Raw genomic sequence first — 16,576 nt, forward strand, 5'->3', positions numbered from 1 at the left:
CTCTTTGTTCTATATGTAATGGCAATAGTTGAAGCCACAGTCCTTTACAAATATATAATGGGCTACAAAGGCAAGTTAACATTATCCCATCTGTGTGGAAGTTTAAATTCATATTTTTATCAATTACCATGCTGGAAACTCATGTTTTGTGACCTAATTCTTTTGGTGAAGAAAGAGGGAGGAGTGGGGAGGACAGCATGCTGACTGGACCCTGCTATTAAGACTAAACTAATACATAAAAAGTCAACAATGTTGAGGTTCCACTTCAGCCTCACACCCCAGCCATGTGGCAAACTACAGTTAGAGCTGACACCAATCATGTGACTATAATAGACAATAACTGCTACCAAAACTTAATGTCTATGTGCAATATGTACACCTAGCTGGAGGAAGCAAACTCCCCTTGTGTAACTGTGTGTATATATTGTGATATGCAACCTCCTGAAGTTTCAGCTCCGTCACTAGCATTCTTGGCTGAGTCAAAGTTGTGGATTCAAGCCCCGCTTCAGGACTTTCACATGAGACATTACACAGAGTTCCCGTCTATATGTTCAGTTGAACATGGCATTATTCGAAGAAGAGCAAGGGTGTACTGGCTAACATTTCTCCCTTGCCTGCCCAAAACAGTAATTGATCCATTTTGGATTTGCTGTTTGTGGGTCTTTGCTGCACTCAAATTGGCTGTCACTTTTTCCAACGCAAGTGATCATGCATCAAAAGTATTATTAATTGGATAAGAAGCATCTTAGGATTTCGAGAATGTGATGAGCATTTCATAAATACTAGTTCTCCACTAGATTGCTCTGTGTGGTGATTTCTTTTTACCTCATTGATTTAAATGGTATTAAAATTTCTGATCAAAGTCCCCTAATGGCCCAGTGGGTAAAGGCACCCCCTGCCGTGGTACACGCCACACATTAAATACTTGGCATCACTTGGGTTTGCACATCTTGACCAGCATAGCATTTGGAGTGCTAAAGTTGACTTTGCTGCTCCTTGACTAAGGAGAGAATTGATGGCCAGATTTCCTATCCCTATGTGGTGCACATATACATGTGGGAGAAGGAGAGTAACAAACTCGACTGTGTTGCTGTCTGCAGTCATGTAGCTTATCAACATTCACTGTTTTGGCTACCATGAAGAATGACCACTTAGCAAGCTACTGGAATTGTACACCAGCTGGATGTGATGGCTTCAGTATAGAAGAGAATTTGGACAGATTCCAGGTAAAGTGTGACTTAGAAGAACTTTAATTGCACCAAAGCAATCCAGGGAGATGATAGAGATAAACTCCAACATCTAGCCGAGGGAGGGCACAGTTGTGTAATCTCTTTCTGAAGTTTAAGTTGGAACTTATAAGTTTTTTTTTAATTTAAGTTAACACAATCAAGAATAATCTGACTGCCAATGTACAGTGTAACGAACTCAAATCATTCTATTCCAGTTGAGAGGTCAGTTTGAGAGCAGATAGATTCAGATGTGCCCCAGTATGATTGTGTTTGACAGATTGTTCCTTTCATAACGTTAAACCCACTGTTCAGAGCACACCCACAATATTTTAACTTCAGTCAATTATCAGGTGAGCTGGTTTGTAGAGAAAGACACCACTTGGTGTAATACTCATCCGTACAGATCAGGAGAGCACAATTGAATTTCTGGTCTATGCTGACCTGACCACAACCAGATAGCAGTCAGGAAGTTGCAATTAGCTTCAGCCCCACCCCCACCCTGGCCATCCCCCAGATGGAGGAGGGGAACAGACAGATTTCTCTCACGTTTGTAATGACCTGTGACCTGCTACTAGAAAATACATGTATGTAAACATTAGGAAAGCAGAGACACTTGTCCCTTTCCAATGGTAGAATAACTCTGATACTGCCTACATTAACAGTTATGAAAATGGTAAATGGGTGAGATACTGGAAATGGGGGAGGGGTGGGGGGGTGCAAACACCATATTGATATGCAGCAGGGCTGAGCCCCAACAGTTTTTGTGCACTGCTAAGCGTGAGGGTACCTCGTACTTGGTGCAGCTCACTGAACTGGACTCAGATTTTCCGTAAACTATTATATATCATTAAAATGTTATGAACAGGTACAGAAAAATCAAAAAGGCTCATGGAATGTTGGCCTTTATAGCTGGAGTGTTAGAATACAAGGGAGTAGAAGTTATGCAAAGCCCTGGTTAGACCACAGCTGGAATACTGTGAGCAGTTCGAGGCACCATACCTTAGGCAGGATACATTCACCTTGGAGGGAGTGCAGTGTAGATTTACCAGAATGATACCTGAACTCCAAGGATTAAATTACAAGGAGAGATTATTCTTACCATGGACTATTCTCAGTGCATCTGGGGAGGTTCCAGGCACTGAGCCTAGCTCACAGCACTGTGAGTAACTGATGTGTTAAATTTATGGAAAACACTGTCACCTCATGCACTGAATGCAGTCTTAAAATCAGCGAACATAGGAACAGGAGGAGGCCAGTCTGACCTTCAAGCCTGTTCTGCCATTTAGTCTGATCAGAGCTGATCTGTAATCTAACTCGAGATACTCTTTAAAATGAATAATTTTAACAATGACCCTTAACCTTCTAAATTCCAGGGAATACAGCCCTAATTGTGTAATCTCTCGTAATTTAATCCTTGGAGTTCAGGTATCATTCTGGTAAAGCTACACTGCACTCCCTCCAAGGTGAATGTATCCTGCCTAAGGTACTGGCATGGATTGAGAATTGGTTGACAGACAGGACACGAGAGTGGGAATAAACGGGTCTTTTTCCGGGTGGCAAGCAGTGACTAGAGGGGTACTGCAGGGATCAGTGCTTGGTCCTCAGCTATTCAGAGTATATATTAATGACTAGGGTGAGGGAACTAAATGTAACATTTCCAAGTTTGCAGATGACACAATGCTGGGGGGGGAATGTGAGCTGTGAGGAGGATGCAAAGAGGCTCCAATGTGATTTAGACAAGTTGGCTGAGTGGGCAAATCCATGGCAGATGCAGTTTAACGTGGATAAATGTGAGGTTATCCACTTTGGTTGTAAAAACAGAAAGGCAGATTATTATCTGAATGGTGATAGTTGGGAAAGGGGGAGGTGCAAAGAGACCTGGGTGTCCTTGTACACCAGTCACTGAAAGCAAGCATTCAGGTGCAGCAAGCAGTTAGGAAGACGAATGGTATGTTGGCCTTCATTGCAAAAGGATTTGAGTACAGGAGCAAGGATGTCTTCCTGCAGTTATATAGGGCTTTGGTGAGACCACATCTGGAGTATTGTGTGCAGTTTTGGTCTCCTTATCTGAGGAAGGATGTTCTTGCCATGGAGGGAGTGCAAAGAAGATTTACTAGGCTGATTCCTGGGATGGCAGGATTGACATACGAGGAGAGATTGGGTCAACTAGGCCTATATTCACTAGAGTTTAGAAGAATGAGAGGGAATATCATAAAAACCTATAAAATTCTAACAGGACTAGACAGGCTAGATGCAGGGAGGATGTTCCCGATGGCTGGGGAGTCCAGAACCCGAGGTCACAGTCTCAGGATACGGGGTATGCCATTTAGAACCAAGATAAGGTGAAATTTCTTCACTCAGAGGGTGGTGAACCTGTGGAATTCTGTACCGCAGAAGGCAGTGGATGCCAAGTCATTAAATATATTCAAGAAGGAGATAGATATATTTCTTAATGCCAAAGGGATCAAGGGATATGGGGAGAAAGTGGGAACAGGGTACTGAATTAGATGATCATCCATGATCTTTTTAGAATGGCGGAGCAGGCCCGAAGGGCCGAATGGCCTACTCCTGCTCCTATTTTTCTATATTTCTATGTGTATAATCTGTAGAATACAATTTTATAAAATTTCTATGTCTTGGCTGACAAACTCCATGTCCCAAATCGAAGGATGAATAGAAGTCTCATATGGTTAAAGAACTGATAAAAAAAAGTGCACAAGTTCCCTTAGTGGTCAAATGGATAAAGTTACCACTTGCTGTAGTAATGATCCATGGAGGTTTGGTTCCTGGTCTCTGGTGAGTTAGCTGATTTCAGCTTGGACAGTAGGTCAGTTGCTACATTAGCCTCAGCATCCCTGAGGGTGAAATCAGGCAAGGTTCAGTCATTCTTACTGCAAAGTGACTAGTGAATGCAAAACAGGTGCTGTTCTGATGCCTTGCTCAGAGAAATAGCCTGGCAGCATTACTCAGGCCCACATGTGAAAAGTAGTCAATTTGGCATCGTATTAGAGGGTTACTTATACCTATGGAACTGTATCCCAGCAAGAGATAGTCTATCCTAGAAACATGCACCAGAATTTTCCCATTCTTTTTACCCCTAACATGCTTCCTTTCCACTTCCCAATTGTTGGTAACTTTTTCCAATTATTGAATCTTACAAATATTTGAAAGTTAGCTGTATGATGGGAAGTTGAGCAGAAGATTTTTAAACGAATGATAATAACATTTTAGAATAAGTTACTAGGACTATATTGAGAGAAAGCGGTTAAGTGGATTTGAGAAAAGGACAAGCTTTTTCAGCCTTTTCCTCTTTCTAAAACTTCCATAGTGGCAAGTGTGGATTTTGTTTGTCAGTAGGACCAGCCTTTCATGGTACCTTTCATGGGCAAATAGCCTGTTGACACATAGAAGAGGTAAGTGATTTTAAAACTTTTTTGGGTGGAGACTTCCTGCAAATATTGACATATTCCCATGGACTGCTGTCCTAACTTAGGGCACGATTTTCCCTGCAGGTTTTCGAACCCTGCTATCAGGCTCAAATATGGATCAGAAGCCTGTGTTGTGTGGGAAACTCAATGTCATTTTCCCTGAATGGGCCAGTTCACCATCCAAGTAAGGACAGCAGACAGGCTCTTGAAACTGAAGGGCCAATCAGAGGCTTTCCGGCTTGAAATCAGTAGCAGGACAGCTGGCAGGTAAGTGAGGAAGAGAGCACTTCAAACTGGAGGCACGCTCTCTCCAAATTTTTAAAAATTTAAATAAAATATAGTTTTTTACAGCCAGTGTGGGGAGGGGAGCCTACAGGGCAGCCTGGGGCTTCTGCTGCACCCAGGCGGGCAGGAAGGGCCTCTAAGCCTGCCTGGAGCACAGGCCCCCCCCCACCTCTCCCCGCCCTGGTCTGCCGCTGGGTGGCCTCCTCCAGCCATCTACATCGTCCCCTGCCAGCTCCAGGAACCTGGAGGCCAACTGGAAAATACCAGTCGGCTTCCTTTAGCTGGTGTTAAAGTAGCCCTTAATGAGCCTGATTGGCTTCCTGCCGCGTGCGTGCGGGTAGGCACGCCCTGCCTGATCCCCATCTCACCTCTGCGAAAATGGCCCAGGGGCGGGATTGAGGAGAGGCGGTGGTGTAGTGGTAATGTTACTGGAATAGTAATTCAGAGGCCCAGGCTAATGCTCTGGGGACAGGGGTTCAAATTCCACCACGGCAGCTGGTAGAATTTAAATTCAATTAATTAATAAATGAGTAATGTGATATATGAATTTGAATGCCAGTGTGATGCAAGGCAGTAAATCCCAAAGACTGGCGGATTGTATCAAACAACATGTCCCTTCCGCTGTTTGCAATGGGCAAGGTACAGGCCGTACCCAACCAGCCTGTGCTTGCAAAACTCAAAACACAGTGTCCAACATTAGATGTGATTCCGTGATTGGACAACATTTGCTAAATAGTCTTCAGTGTGCTAAGATTTACGCTAACAACCAATTTAAGATTGTCAATAGGCAGTGTGGCACATTGGTGCGTACTGGAAGCTACATATATTAATACACACGGCCCTATTCTTTGCAGACAGAAAGAACATGTACACACATTGTGCCTGTATCAGCTGAACATAATAAGTGACAGCCATTCACTGGTTCATGCCTCAGGGCAATGCCTTGACCAATCAGAGTCAAGCTGCTTGGTTTAAATTTCAAACAAAGCTTGGCAATTAACTGTCAGTCACCATAAACTGGTACATTCTTCATGGCAATGCCTCTGCCAATCAGAGTTCACTTGCCAACCAATTAGCACTCTCTTCTCATACAGTATAACATTGTTGTTTTCCCTTACATTGGTATTCTTTCAGATTGTCCTGATGAGTGCAAGACGAAAAGCTTTGACAACATGTCTCTGTTTTCAGCAATACTCAAATTCTGTAATACCAAACGACTATCTAATTAATAATCTGCAATTGAAAGCTAGTCTCAGTAATGGTGCTATGAAACTATCACGATTGTTGCAAAAATCCTTCTGGTTCACTAATGTCCTTTAGGGAAGGAAATCTGCTGTCCTTACCTGGTCAGGCCTACATGTGACACCAGACCCACAGCAATGTGGTTGACTCTTAACTGCCCTCTGAAATGGCCGAGCAAGCCACTCAGTTGTCGAGGGCAATTAGGAATGGGCAACAAATGCTGGCCTTGCGACAGAACAAAGAAAAACGCTGGCCGGCAGTGCTATTTTTATGTCTGTCTCTGTTCCCAACCCTGGCGGTGGCTAAAAATCAAGCCCCTAGTATCAGCTATCCAAACAGATACATTAAATCATTGCAGAAAACATTTTTATTAGGAACATAACATACTAGTAAGTCAATAAAATAGTTAATAAAATAGTTCCTACCAGAATTACTATTCTTTAAAAGTACTTCATTAGCATGAAGCACTTTGGGACATCCTGAGGTTGTAAAATCTGCTGTAGAAATTGAAGTTTGTTCTTTAGATTTCTGCATTTTCTATATCTAAATACAGACATGCTGATTACCTTGTTAACCTCTCCTGGACCTCAACTGGGTGTCTCCCCAGTTCAAAAATGTGGTTCAAGCGGCACAATGGCGCAGTGGTTAGCACCACAGCGTCACAGCTCCAGGGTTCAATTCTGGGTACTGCCTGTGCGGAGTTTCCAAGTTCTCCCTGTGACCGCGTGAGTTTTCGCCGGGTTCTCCGGTTTCCTTCCACAGTCAAAGACTTGCAGGTGATAGGTAATTTGGCCATTGTAAATTGCCCCTAGTGTAGGTAGGTGGTAGGGAATATGGGATTACTGTAAGGTTAGCATAAATGGGTGGTTGTTGGTCGGCACAGACTCGGTGGGCCGAAGGGCCTGTTTCAGTGCTGTATCTCTAAATAAAAATAAGCTTACAAATAAAACCCAATTTGAAATGATAGTAGACAGCACTGCTGTCTGTGCATCCATACCTTTTGAAGAGATATCATTAAACCTTACAGCAGAAAAGGCCATTTGGCCAATCATGTCTGAGCTGACTGTGAAAGAGAAAAGACATGCATTTATATAGCACCTTTCATAACCTTAGGATATCCTAATGAAGTACTTTTGAAGTGTAGTCACTGTTGTAATGTAGGAAATGCAGCCAAGTTGCAGACAGCAAACTCCCACAATGTGACAATGACCAGATAATCTGTTTTAGTGATGAATATTGACCCAGGACCCCAGAGGAATTTTCCTGCATTTCTTTGCATCATGGGATCTTCTACTTCCACCTGAGAGAGCAGAGGGTGCCACAGCTTAGCGTCTCATCTGAAAGACAGCACCTCTGGTAATGCAGTACTGCACTGGTGTTTGTAGTGGAGTTCCCCAGCGATCAGTGTTGGGACCCTTGCTTTTCCTGATATATATTAATAACCTAGACCTTGGTGTACAGGGCACAATTTCAAAGTTTGCAGATGATATGAACCTTGGAAGCATTGTGAACTGTAAGGAGGACATAGACAAATTGGGTGGAATGGGCAGACAGGTGGCAGATGAAGTTCAATGCAGAGAAATGTGAAGTGATTCATTTTAGTAGGAAGAACATGGAGAGACAATATAGAATAAAGGGTACAATTCTAAAGGGGATGCAGGAGCAGAGGGACCTAGGTGTATATGTGCATAAATCATTGAAGGTGACAGGATAGGTTGAGAGAGCGGTTAATAAAGCATACAGTACAAGAGCAAGGAAGTTATGTTGAACTTGTATAAGACACTAGTTCGGCCTCAGCTGGAGTATTGCGTCCAATTCAGGGTGGCACACTTCAGGAAAGAGGTAAGGGCCTTGGAGAGAGTACAGAAGAGATCCATGAGAGTGGTTCCAGGGATGAGGAACTTCAGTTATGAAGATAGATTGGAGAAGTTGGGACTGTTTTCCTTGGAGAAGAGAAGGCTGAGAGGTGATTTGATAGAGGTATTCAAAATCATGAGGGGTCTGGACAGAGTAGATAGAGAGAAACTGTTCCCACTGGTGAAAGGATCGAGAACGAGAGGGCACAGATTTAAAGTATTTGGTGAGAGAAGCAAAGGTGACATGAGGAAAAAAGAAATCACACAGCGAGTGGTTAACGTCTGGAATGCGCTGCCTGGGCGTGTGGTGGCGGCAGGCTCAATTGAAGCATTCGAAAGGGAATTAGACAGTTATATGAAAAGGAAGAATGTGCAGGGTTATGGAGAGAAGGTAGGGGTGTGGGGAACTGAGGGAGATGCTCTATCAGAGAGCCAGTGCATACACGATGGGCCGAATGGCCTCCTCCTGCGCTGTAACGTGTGATTGTGTTCTGTGATTCATTGACAGCCCAAGTTTTGTGCTCAAGTTTCTGGAGTGGGTCTTGGCCCTTCTGTCTCCGGTGACAGTGCTACTCACTGAGCTACAGCTCACACAACTGTCCTTTTTTTCTAATACATTTTTATTTTAAAAACAGATTTAACAACGTCCTTTTAACAGCTATTATGAATTCTGCTTCCATCGCTATTTCTTGCTTGTGCATTCCACATTCTCACAACTCTGTGACATAAAATGCTCCGATCCTCCTCTTATTATTTTGGCCATTATCTTAAGTGTATGCCCTCCGGTTACAATTACTCTTCCTCTATTTACCATTGCTAAATTTGGAGAGGCAGTAATAAATGCTCTGTAACCATCAACAAACGATCTATTATGCAAGAGGAAAGGAAGGACGCAAAAAAAAAGTTTGGTACAATGCAACAAAAAAAACGTATTTGGTGAAAAAAAACTGAGGTGCAGCAGATATGACACAAGTGGCACTTTACAGGGAGCGAGTTACAACTTCGCGGTCTGACTTTGCTCAGGGGCCAGTGAGATTAATTCAATCGCTACTAGTCGCTGAAATAATACTTTGAAATGTAAAATAACAAACTGAACTGATATTGCTTTACTCTCGCTAAAACAATATTTAAAAGCGTTGTTTATGAAATAAGCTGCATGGCTGCAATGTGTAGAGTATTTGAGTCCAGTTACTACAATGAGCAGCGGTACCTCCCCCCCCCCCTTTCTGTTTCCCATTCATCTTTTCAGAGGCAACAGACTAGGAAGAATCCATTCCATGAAAGGGGAATGCTTAAAGAAATACAACCTATTTGCAAATAGTACTCAAAGTAATTGCGGCTAATCCTATTCACGGAATTAATTTAAACTATAAAATCACAAGTGATGACAAATTGTGCGAGCTGAAAAAGTGCTGGATCGAAAAGCATCGCCTAACTTGAAATTTACCGCCCCCCCCCCATTGTCACACTGGGATCCTGATGGTCAACGAGCAGGACCGAGTGCATTTACCACAATCCGGGGGGGGGGGCAAATGAGGTTTAGAAACATTCTCAACCTGTTAATATTAGAAAGAAGAAAATCAATCGGGATTCTCTTCGATTTAATCCATACGTAAGCGCGATAAAATAAAAAAGTTATGGTTAAAATATGTCCATTACTTTTTTAATTAATTATGATCCCCCTCTTTCCTTGTTGGGAGTGGACGAGTCCTGATCGCGCGCGAAAATCCCCGGCCGCCCGCCCGCGCGCTGCTGTTTTCCGCCGGAGCCGCTGCCCGGACCCGGAGCCGGTGAAGCTGCTGCCTGCTCACCTGCCATGCCAGCCCGAACCGGCAGCACCGCCGCCTCCCTGTCTCTGCCTGAGGACATCAGGAAACGGTAACTTCTCTCACGCGAGGCCTGAGGCCTGACTCCCTCCTTTCCTCCCCGCCGGTATTTACCTCACACCCTCCCCGGCCGGCAGCTCCTGCCCCCGGTACCGCCCCCACCACTATTCCTGGTGTCGGCCTGAGGGGGTTAAACAGACTCTCCCAGGGGCCGCTCCGGGCGCCGAGCCGCCGCCGGAGGATTTGGCGCCAAACTGCAGCCCGGCCCTGCGTTCGCCCTCCCTCATCCCCCTCACCCCCGGCTTCGCCCTCCCGCATCCCCCTCACCCCCGGCTTCGCCCTCCCGCATCCCCCTCACCCCCGGCTTCGCCCTCCCTCATCCCCCTCACCCCCGGCTTCGCCCTCCCGCATCCCCCTCACCCCCGGCTTCGCCCTCCCGCATCCCCCTCACCCCCGGCTTCGCCCTCCCGCATCCCCCTCACCCCCGGCTTCGCCCTCCCGCACCCCCCTTGTCCTGTGGTTTCTCCCTGTATTCTGATTTGTAGCCCTGTAATGATCATTATTATTTATGATTCTCTCTCCTGTCAGTTTGATTCTGTTGTGGTTCTGCCTGTTTCAGTCCAGCGTGATTAGAAGGTGTTTGCAGTTCTGCGGATGGTCGGTGCGATGAGGGATTTCATCCCCTTTGCAAATGAATTCCTCCCCAGGGGAGTCAGGATGTGCAGCCGGAGGTTGCACTTGTTCCTGTTGTGTGTTAAACTGTCCAGGGATGCTTAAGTGATGCTCCCAACATGTCAACATACGGCTATTGAAGAGTGCAGCCTGTTTAAATGTATGAACCTTACAATGTGCCTCAAATCCGTTCACTTAACCAATGGAGCTGAAAGCGAGTTATTGTTATGTCACAGCAACAACCTACATTTATATAGAACCTTTGATGTAGTAAATCATGCTGAGGCGCTTCAAAAGAGCAACCATCAAACATAATTTGATGCTAAGCCACATTGGGACAGGTGACCAAAAGCTTGGTCAAAGAAGAAGCCTCTTAAAGGAGGAGCGAGGTGGAGAGGTTTAGGGAGGGAATTCCAGAGCTTGGGACCTAGGTAGCTGAAGGCACGGCTGCCAAATGGTGGGTGCAGGGTTTGGACAGAGGCCAGAGTTGGAGGGACACAGAGTTCTGAAAGGGTTGTAACAGTCACAGAGAAAGGGAGCGCTGAGGTCCTGGAGAGATTTGAACATGAGGGTGAGAATTTTAAAATTTAAATTGCTTTGGTGGACCAGGAGCCAATGTAGGTTAGTGAGCACAGGAGCAATGTGTGAAAATGACTTGGTGCGAGTTAGGATACAAACAGCAGAGTTTTGGATGAATTTAAGTTTATGAAGGGTGGAACGTGGGATGCCGTCCAGTTAGAGTCATAGAGAGATGCGGCACTGAAACAGGCCCTTCGGGCCACCGAGTCTGCCGACCATCACCCATTTATACGAATTCTACATTAATCCCATATTCCCTACCGCATCCCCACCTTCCCTCAATTCTCCTACCACCTACCTACACTAGGGGCAATTTACAATGGCCAATTTACCTTTCAATCTGCAAGTCTTTGGCTGTGGGAGGAAACTGGAGCACCCAGCGGAAACCCACACGGTCACAGGGAGAACTTGCAAACTCCGCACAGGCAGTACCCAGAACCGAACCCAGGTCGCTGGAGCTGTGAGGCTGCGGTGCCAACCACTGTGCTGCTGTTGTAGACAGCTGTTTTGCAGACAGTATGATCCAACAAACAATAATGAGATGAACAGTTAAATTGCATAATGGAGAATTTTGGGAAGTGGAAGACCCTCCTGGCCTGACTTGGAATAATGCTGTGAGATCTTTAATGATATACAGGACCTGGGTTTGTTAGCCTATATTACATGCTGATGTATTGGGGATTGGCCTGGAACCCATAACCTTCAGGCAAGATTGGGTGTCTAAATATTAGTCTTATAATTATAAGGAAATTAAATGTTAAGGGGGATGTGATCAGAGTCAGTAAAGCTGTTGTGTTTAAAATTTAGGAGTCTAACAAGTCTTTTAGTAGCAGTTTAACAATTAAACAAAAACTGTCATAACTACAACCCTCAGAACAATGGCAGATTTTTTTTAAACTGCTATTTCCAGTTTTGTAAATGAGGAAACTCAAGGGTAGAACTGAATCATTTTTAATGTGGCTTTGACTAATGACCTGTTCAACATTTTTAAAAAGTTTAACAGCCGTGAATTTTGAGCACTTATTAGAATCAGAGGACACTGATTTAACATTGCAAAAAAGGAGTTAAAGGGTTGTTAGAAGACATTTCTTTGGTGACTAGATTGTGAAATTCTTTGCCACAAAATGTTGCCGAAGCAGATCATAAATTCCTTTTAAAGCGGAACAGTTCCTTGAAAAGGGAGAATATTGAAGAATATGGGACTAAGTCAGAGAGTGGGGTTGGTCAGTGCTTTTGCTTGGAAATAGGCTGTTTAGCACATCAAATCTGCAACAGTGTTTTTCTTTACTTTATCAATCTAGTTTGATCCCTTTCTCTTGCTTTGTCCCTATTCAAGTAGTTTATTTCAAGGCATCTTCCAGCAACCCTGAGTGGTTAGAGAAAGTGGCTAGGTACTTTGTCTGTTTTCCTCTTGAATGGGGAGCTGTGTTAGCATGTCGGAAACAAATGGGGAAGAAAATGTGTTTCAGTTGCTTTGGGATAAATCTTGCTTGTGTGCCCTGTGAATCTGGATTTGTATTTGGTTCTTTTCTCTATCATATTGAAGTTCAGACACATGACAGCAGCAATCTTTGTAAGAGTACAATGCATGTAAATGTCTTAGAATCAGTCATGTACCAAGAATGACCAATTATGGCACCTTGTGGCTTATGATATGATTGCTATACTTTATGTAAGTAAAACATGGCTAGTGAGCCTCCACATTGAATGTTAATGGACATTTTCCAGAAATTAATCTGTAGTTATTCAATTAATGAACTGGATGACTTGATTAATGGCCTTACAGCTAGATTTTTAAAACGTTTTTTTTTGTGGGTTGTGGAGAACCTTTGGAAGAACTATGTAGGTGCTTTGCTGAGTTTAAGATCATAAGAAATAGGTGCAGGCGAAGACCATTTGGCCCCTCGAGCCTGCTCCGCTGTTCAGTAAGATCACGGCTGATCTGATTGTGGCCTGAATTCCATTTTCCTGTCTGCCCCCCTTAACCCTTGACTCCCTTGTAGATCAAAAATGTGCCTAATTCAGCCTTGAATATATTCAATGACCCAGCCTCCACTGCTCTCATACTGTAATTTCTCCCTCTTTATTATTTTCCTAGCCATCCTTTGCTGGTTTCTAAAATTTTTCCAATCTACTGGCTTGCCACTAATCTTCACAGCATTGTACGACTTTTCTTTCAATTTGATACCATTCTCAACTTCCTTAGTTAGCCACAAGTGGTGCATCCTTGTTGTGCTTTATAGATCAGCACTGGAATAAGTTCTAAATGTGTAATGTTGGGCAAATAAAACTTTGATTCTACCTGTGGCCATCTCCTTTTCCTGTCCCAAACAAAAATAAAATGACAGTCAATTTTGTTATCTTTTTCCTCTCCAGTGATAGCGGGGAAGTAATGCTATTTGTTTTTATGACCTCAACCCCAGGCTTTGGTTATACTGTAAGTTCGCATTCTGGTGTTCATTTTGATATGCAACTCTGCTTTTTATAACAAGGAGAATCTATATCTATTTTAAGAGGAGAGTTCTCTCCTGTGAGGTATGGTACAATTTTCTCTCTAGCATTATGTAAAGCAGTATCCTGCACTTGAAACATTGAGCTAGTTGCAAAATAATTTCCTTCACAATGTGCTGTTCATTTAAAACAATCTGACATACATTAAAATGGTTCTACATTACTGTTAGATTTCCTGGTAATGGTGTTCATTTGTACCAAAATGTTGATACTAGTCCAAACCAACTCGAGGACATCTCTGCCTGTGGCCAAGATGAATAATTGACTGATCTGAAATATTTTCTCAAGATCAAAATGAAAGCTAGTTATGTTCTTTACAGTGCACCGTATGCTTTGCTGTTAAACTGTAAAATATGTTATACTATAGCTTGTCACGTGGCCAAGGAGTTCGGTCATATTTAAACACTGACGCAAATCTGTGCCCACATTCAAACTGCTGCTGCGTAATTGCTGTACGCTCAAGGTTCTCCCTTTTGGCAATCGAAACAGCCCACACAATCACAGTCTGAGAGCTTCACTGTTGTGTAAAGTACTGTCTGCCTAGGAATGTGTGGGATGGACTGAATGCTATATTAGGCTTCATGTGAAACTGTTTAATTTTCATTCTTGCAGTGCATTGTCATTATGAGTAGCTTTTATCCTTGTAAAACATTTCACAACACTTGCTGTTTATTTATCTGTGCAGAATTACAAGATTTAAATAGATTTAACTCCATTATGATCTGGGCTAATCAAGTGCCACGGGTAGGGTGGGGAGAGGTACTTTTGCTGCTGGCCCAAATAAGACTAACATTGAAGGCTGATGTAGAGCAGTCTCTGGGAAGGGAGAACAAAGGAAGAAAATGAGAATACTTGATATGCACAGGTACTGGTTTGTGTGCCTGTTACTCTGGAGGGGAGAGGATTTTTTCGGGGGCGGGAGGGTTGTCAGTAATATCCTGTCTTTATCTTAATAAAAATGATCGCACTTTGACAAAGCTCCTGTGAATGCCATCTCTAAATAAACTCAACCCATTTGGTGCTTTACTGCGCGTAATGCAAGTGGTTTCCAGAAGATAAGTTCGTTTCAGTTAAATATAATCCTTTTCCTATTGTTTTTTTAAAGGCAGGAATTATATTTTTTGGCTGCAATACTGAGCCCTGGATTATTGTTTTTATAATGTGCTTTGACATACTGATTTAGTTTGGTAGCAAAGTGATTTTAATTTCAGTAAGTGTTTATGTAATTAGATGAGGGGACTTGTGTCTGTTTCTCTTACTCAATAAGAGTGAGCATGTGAGTTCAAAGGAAAATGTTAGTCTTCATATTGAACCTAAGCTATATATTCCCTTAAGTATAGATGATTGAAGGGTGATCTAATTGAGGTTTTTAAACCGTTAAATAATTCAATAGGGTAGATACAAGAAAAACTTTTTTTTTCCCGGGAAGGGAAACCTGAACAAGAGGCATTATAAAATTAGAGCTAGGCCATTCAGGAGTGAAATCAGGAAGCACTTCTTCGCACAAAGGGCAACAGAAATCTGGAACTCTTTCCCATCCCAACCCCTGCTACCTGTTAAAAGGCTATGGAAGTTGAGTCCGAAGAAACTTTCAAAGCATGGGTAAGGTTGTCAAGGGATATGAATCAAAGGTGGGTAATGGAATGAGGTATGGATCAGCCAGAATCTAATTGGTGCAGTAGGCTCCGGCTGAATGGTCGCCTTCTGTTCCTATATTCTTGCAAGACCTTCCTGCTCACATCTACAACTTTAAATTCCTATGTCCATGTTTATAATGAAAGTTGCTTATGTAAACTGGTCACACTGTAATCATAGCCTTCCAGTCTGGAAATGCTGCATTGTCACCACTACAGAGACTCTAATTGCAGTGTGACAAATTTGCATGGGCAGTTTGCATTAAAAAGAAATGTAAGCATAAGGATTATAGCAGATATTTTTATAGGGACAGAATGAATCACTTAAAAAAAAAGGATTGAATTATGTTTGCATGTCCTGGCCCAGTTATTCCCCACCCACTAACCCTGCTTTATGTGAAAATGACAATTGGTCTTTTTTTTAAAAAAGCTTAATGGATGATTTCATCTGGTCTAAATAATTTGATTTGTTAGTAAGTTAGAAAAGCAACCAAGCTAGATATTAAGGAATCAGTTACCTTATATAGCTGAAATTTTTGGTTCTAGCTTTGACTGTCACTTTTTGTTTTTGCAGACTCCAAGTACTTGAGGACAAAGTTGGTCTCACAGAGAAGGTGTGTTGAAATATTAAGCATTTGCATTATCTTCAAATCTGCATCTTAATGTTATTCAGATATATCTTGTCCCAAAGAAATAAGAATTCATCAATGAAAAATGCTGAATTATTCAAGGTCTGAAGATCATCACTCTGGGACTTTGAGAACATTCTAGAATTCTGTAATCTTTTGTCCACTTCATCATGGTTTTATGTGGGGAAACTTTTTTCTCTGCAGTGTGTGTGTGTGTGGTTACTGCTACTATTTGGAGCGTTAAATGGAAAAGATAATTATTCATTAAAAGACTGCGAATCAAATCAGAATCCAAGTTTTAGTGGTGGGGAAGGAGAGGGGAACAGCAAGAATTATTTTGGTTGTGTTTCTCTTGCTATGTTGTGTATAAAATTAGCAGAGTGGTATGTTTTAGAATATTTTTGTGCTTTTGTAACTTAAAAGAACCTTCCTCTTTCAGGAATGTGTGAAAGAAAAGCTAAGTTTGCTGCATGGCTTCTTAAAAGCAAAAGCACAAAATGACCTCAGCGAACTGGAAACAAAATTTCAAAAAGAAGAGCTCTCCGAGGTAAGTTGGTAAAGAAATCTGGTGAAACATACACTGTTAGGAAGCATATCTGCCTTTTAAAAGGGAATGCCAATGATTGGGTGTGCAGAGGAACCCCCAAAAAATGATAGTGATGGGCTTGAAATGTAACTTACAGTT

At 42.8% G+C, this 16,576-nt stretch overlaps 1 protein-coding gene across 1 annotated transcript in view; it reads left to right on the plus strand.

Moving 5' to 3' along the window:
- The first annotated feature begins 9,746 nt into the window (after nucleotides 1-9,746).
- The window catches only part of dnmt1 (DNA (cytosine-5-)-methyltransferase 1), a 41,443-nt gene continuing 34,613 nt past the window's right edge, over nucleotides 9,747-16,576 (plus strand). The window contains exons 1-3 of the mRNA XM_068021267.1: nucleotides 9,747-9,918; nucleotides 15,837-15,876; nucleotides 16,331-16,438. Of these exons, the coding sequence (XP_067877368.1) occupies nucleotides 9,857-9,918; nucleotides 15,837-15,876; nucleotides 16,331-16,438 (210 nt within the window). The 5' untranslated portion in view covers nucleotides 9,747-9,856. The remainder of the gene's footprint in view (nucleotides 9,919-15,836; nucleotides 15,877-16,330; nucleotides 16,439-16,576) is intronic.

Source organism: Heterodontus francisci, chromosome 43, assembly GCF_036365525.1.
Source record: "Heterodontus francisci isolate sHetFra1 chromosome 43, sHetFra1.hap1, whole genome shotgun sequence".
Lineage (NCBI taxonomy): Eukaryota > Metazoa > Chordata > Chondrichthyes > Heterodontiformes > Heterodontidae > Heterodontus > Heterodontus francisci.